This window comes from Thunnus albacares, chromosome 13 (assembly GCF_914725855.1).
Source record: "Thunnus albacares chromosome 13, fThuAlb1.1, whole genome shotgun sequence".
Taxonomy (NCBI): Eukaryota; Metazoa; Chordata; class Actinopteri; order Scombriformes; family Scombridae; genus Thunnus; species Thunnus albacares.
In genome coordinates, this window is record NC_058118.1 from 4,527,193 (window position 1) to 4,530,675 (window position 3,483).

Genomic DNA, 3,483 nt, shown 5'->3' on the forward strand with positions numbered 1-3,483 from the left:
GCTGTTCTGGAGTTTTTAATCATATCACACAATCTTCCTTTGCAGATGGTGACTGGACATGTTAAGGGTTTCTTAATATTGCATTTTTATGCAAATTGATATGAAATACTACAGTTATTTGAAAATAAATATGACATGTATGGAGTTTCTTCACTGTTTCACTGTGTTTGGATCCAGATCCAAATACAGCTTTAAAATTTCAACATGTTTATCTTATGAGGTTATACATAATTTTTTTCGTGTGTGTGTGAAAAGTATTTTTAAGATACCCTAAGTAGGAACAGAGTCAGTCTTTCTCATACAACTGTTGGAAAACTGATGATACCAAATATAACACATTTATTTTAAAACTAAAACTAGTACTTTTGTGGCAGAAACATGAGATTGATCTAATCTCTTATTCTGTGAAAATCTTCCAAAGCATGTTCTGTTACAGGTACCACTCATAAACGTGTTAGGTCATCATAATTACTTACTTTGGAAAAGTTTTAGCCAAATGAGAAATCACAGCCTGACTTCCTCTGTTATCCATAAAAGGAATGTTTCCTGAGTCACTAACTCAAGAAGGTGGTTGCTCAACACACCCAGTCTACAGCCTATATAACAGCTGCCTCCAGCACAGAAACACAAGTTGCCTACAACGAGGAAACATGAAGACAATCAATCTCAGCATTCTACTAAGCCTGGCAGTCGCAGTTCACTGCGTGCCAATATCACAGGTTACTGTTCAAGATGAGCAATTTGCAGAGGTAGGTGTTCTTGCTTTGCCTTTTTATGCATGTATTCTCACTATGTTGTACTAAAGTTGTGCATTTGAAAACTTTGTTCTCTGAATTCTGATGTTACGTTGTTATAGACACATGAAGAATTTCACTACAGTACCTGCTTGATCCCTGCTGTTAAAATATTAACAGATCTCTTCTTCCTGCATGGAGTATATTAGTATATTCTGCAGATGATGCATATTTAAGTATGTAACTTTGATTTTCTCTCACAGAGCTACCTGAAGAAATTCTTCAACCTAACTGAGGAGAGCGGTCGAACTATCAGACGGGGGATCAGCCCAGCGGTCAAGAAGCTGACTGAGATGCAGCGATTCTTTGGTCTCCAGATCACCGGGACGCTGGATGCTGACACCATGGCGATGATGAAGAAGCCCCGCTGTGGCGTTCCGGATGTGGACTCTGCTCGTTTCTCCACCTTTGGAAATAACCTCAAGTGGCAGAAAAACAGTCTTACGTACAGGTGAATGATCTAAAGAGAGAATGTGTGAGAGACTAACTTTAGGCATTGCATGTGATAAATTATTGGAGTATATTCTATATTTTTCTGTCTTACAGGATTGAGAACTACACACCTGACATGTCTGTGGCAGAGGTAGATGACTCCATAGAGAAAGCACTGCAGGTTTGGGCCAAAGTCACTCCTCTGAGATTCACAAGAATCTACAGCGGCACAGCTGACATCATGATCTCCTTTGGCCGCCGATGTGAGTACTAAACAACATTTCCTGTGTATGTCCCAGTTATACACTTTCTCTATGCTCAGTTTATTAGTTGTGATGTTCTTAAGATTCTTGGCTTTAACTACATGCTTTTTCTGTGTCTTGAAGTTCTGATTTGTATTTTTTAACAGTAATTCATGTAATGGCCTGTAATTCTATCCAGTTTGCCAAACCTGACATAAATATGCTTCTTTTAACAGCACATGGTGATTTTTACCCCTTTGATGGCCCTGATGGCACTCTTGCCCATGCCTTCGCCCCAGCCCCTGGCATTGGAGGAGATGCTCATTTTGACGATGATGAGACCTTCACCTTCCGCTCAAAGTCTGGTGAGTTATTTATGCCCAGCATAGTGTCTGATTTTACTTCTTAACTACTCAGTGTATATTTTCATATACATGATATATTGTATGCTCTTCATTGAGAGGATCTGTATATGACTTGTAATTCTGTCTTTTCTGCTGTAGGATACGTCCTGTTCATGGTAGCTGCCCATGAGTTTGGCCACTCCCTGGGCTTGTCTCACTCTACAGATCCTGGTGCTCTCATGTACCCTGTGTACATATACAGAAACCCTGACACCTTTGTTCTCCCCCGGGATGATGTCAACGGCATCCAGTCTCTCTATGGTTAGTACTAATTGACTGATTCATAGCTGCCTGTTTGCACAAATAGCACTCAGCCTAAATCTCTGAGGAACTCCTGAACATAACATTACTCTGACTTTATTCAACCTCCAGGTCCAAACCCTGATAAGGATCCAGTTCAGCCTGAACCTACGCCTCCCACCACCCCTGATGCCTGTGATTCTACCATGGTATTGGACGCTGTGGCCACCCTGCGAGGAGAGATGCTCTTCTTCAAAGACAGGTATCGCAGACATAGAATGCTCAAATATCTGAATACTGAAGTCCATTCTGAGTGTTTTCTCTTCACACAAGAGCAGGTTTATGAACTCATTTGTGTTCTTGTGTGTTCTCAGCTTCTTCTGGCGTAGCTACCCTCAGAGCAATACACCTCAGCAAAGTCTCATCACAAACTTCTGGCCTAATGCCCCTGTCAACATCGACGCTGCTTATGAGAGCAAACAATCAGACAATGTCCTACTCTTTAAAGGTATGTGTTCTCTTAATCTACCTAAAGCTCATAATCTGACACTATTTTCAAGTGTACATTATTAACCCTTACGTGCATTCACTAAAAAGTATCTGTATTGAATTTCCTTACAGATCGTAAAGTGTGGGCTTTCAGTGGCTATGACCTTGTACGTGGCTATCCTAAAACAATTTCCAGTTTTGGTCTGCCCAAAAGTGTGAAGAAAATCGATGCTGTTATGTATGACGTGGATTCTCGCAAGACTCTGTTCTTTGTGGACAGATATTACTACAGGTGTGTTCAAATGACGTGATCTGAAATCAATTCAGGTGACTGGTTTAGATGTGACAATGGTTTACAAGATGGTGTACAAATAGTGAATCGGTCTAACTCTTGTCTGTGTGTCTGTAGTTATGATGAGACCAAACAGACTATGGACGAGGGATTCCCTAAACGTGTTGATGAGACCTTCTCTGGCATGACCGGCGAGGTGACAGCAGCTTTCCAGTACAGAAGTGAGTAGCGTTCAAGGCTGATCTGAGTTTTCCAAATCAGGACTGTTGAAATGAGAGAATGTTTACAGTTACTGTGAATCCTTCCAGTCTTTATCAAACACAGACACTAACACTGATTCTCTGTTCTCCAGGTTTCACTTATCTCTACAGTGGACCCCATATGTTTGAGTACAGCATGAGGAGCGGCAGGTTGTTCCGTGTGCTGGGAAACAGCTACTTCTTGCGTTGCACTAACTTCTAGACCAGATGACAACAGAAGTTGTTAAAAAGTTTACATAACTTGTAATAATATATTCTATAATATCTAATTATATTATTATATACTTGAGGATATATACTGGATATATGCCCCTTCTTCTAAACAGTACT

The 3,483-nt window shown here is 40.6% G+C and overlaps 1 protein-coding gene across 1 annotated transcript; it reads left to right on the forward strand.

Annotated features, from left to right (window-relative positions):
- The first annotated feature begins 561 nt into the window (after positions 1–561).
- On the forward strand, positions 562–3,483 carry LOC122995386 (collagenase 3-like). The gene is made up of 10 exons (XM_044370598.1): positions 562–749; positions 998–1,245; positions 1,341–1,489; positions 1,705–1,833; positions 1,972–2,133; positions 2,245–2,374; positions 2,487–2,620; positions 2,734–2,893; positions 3,011–3,114; positions 3,246–3,483. The coding sequence occupies exons 1-10, from the start codon at positions 651–653 to the stop codon at positions 3,353–3,355; spliced, it is 1,425 nt and encodes a 474-aa protein (XP_044226533.1). The 5' UTR covers positions 562–650; the 3' UTR covers positions 3,356–3,483.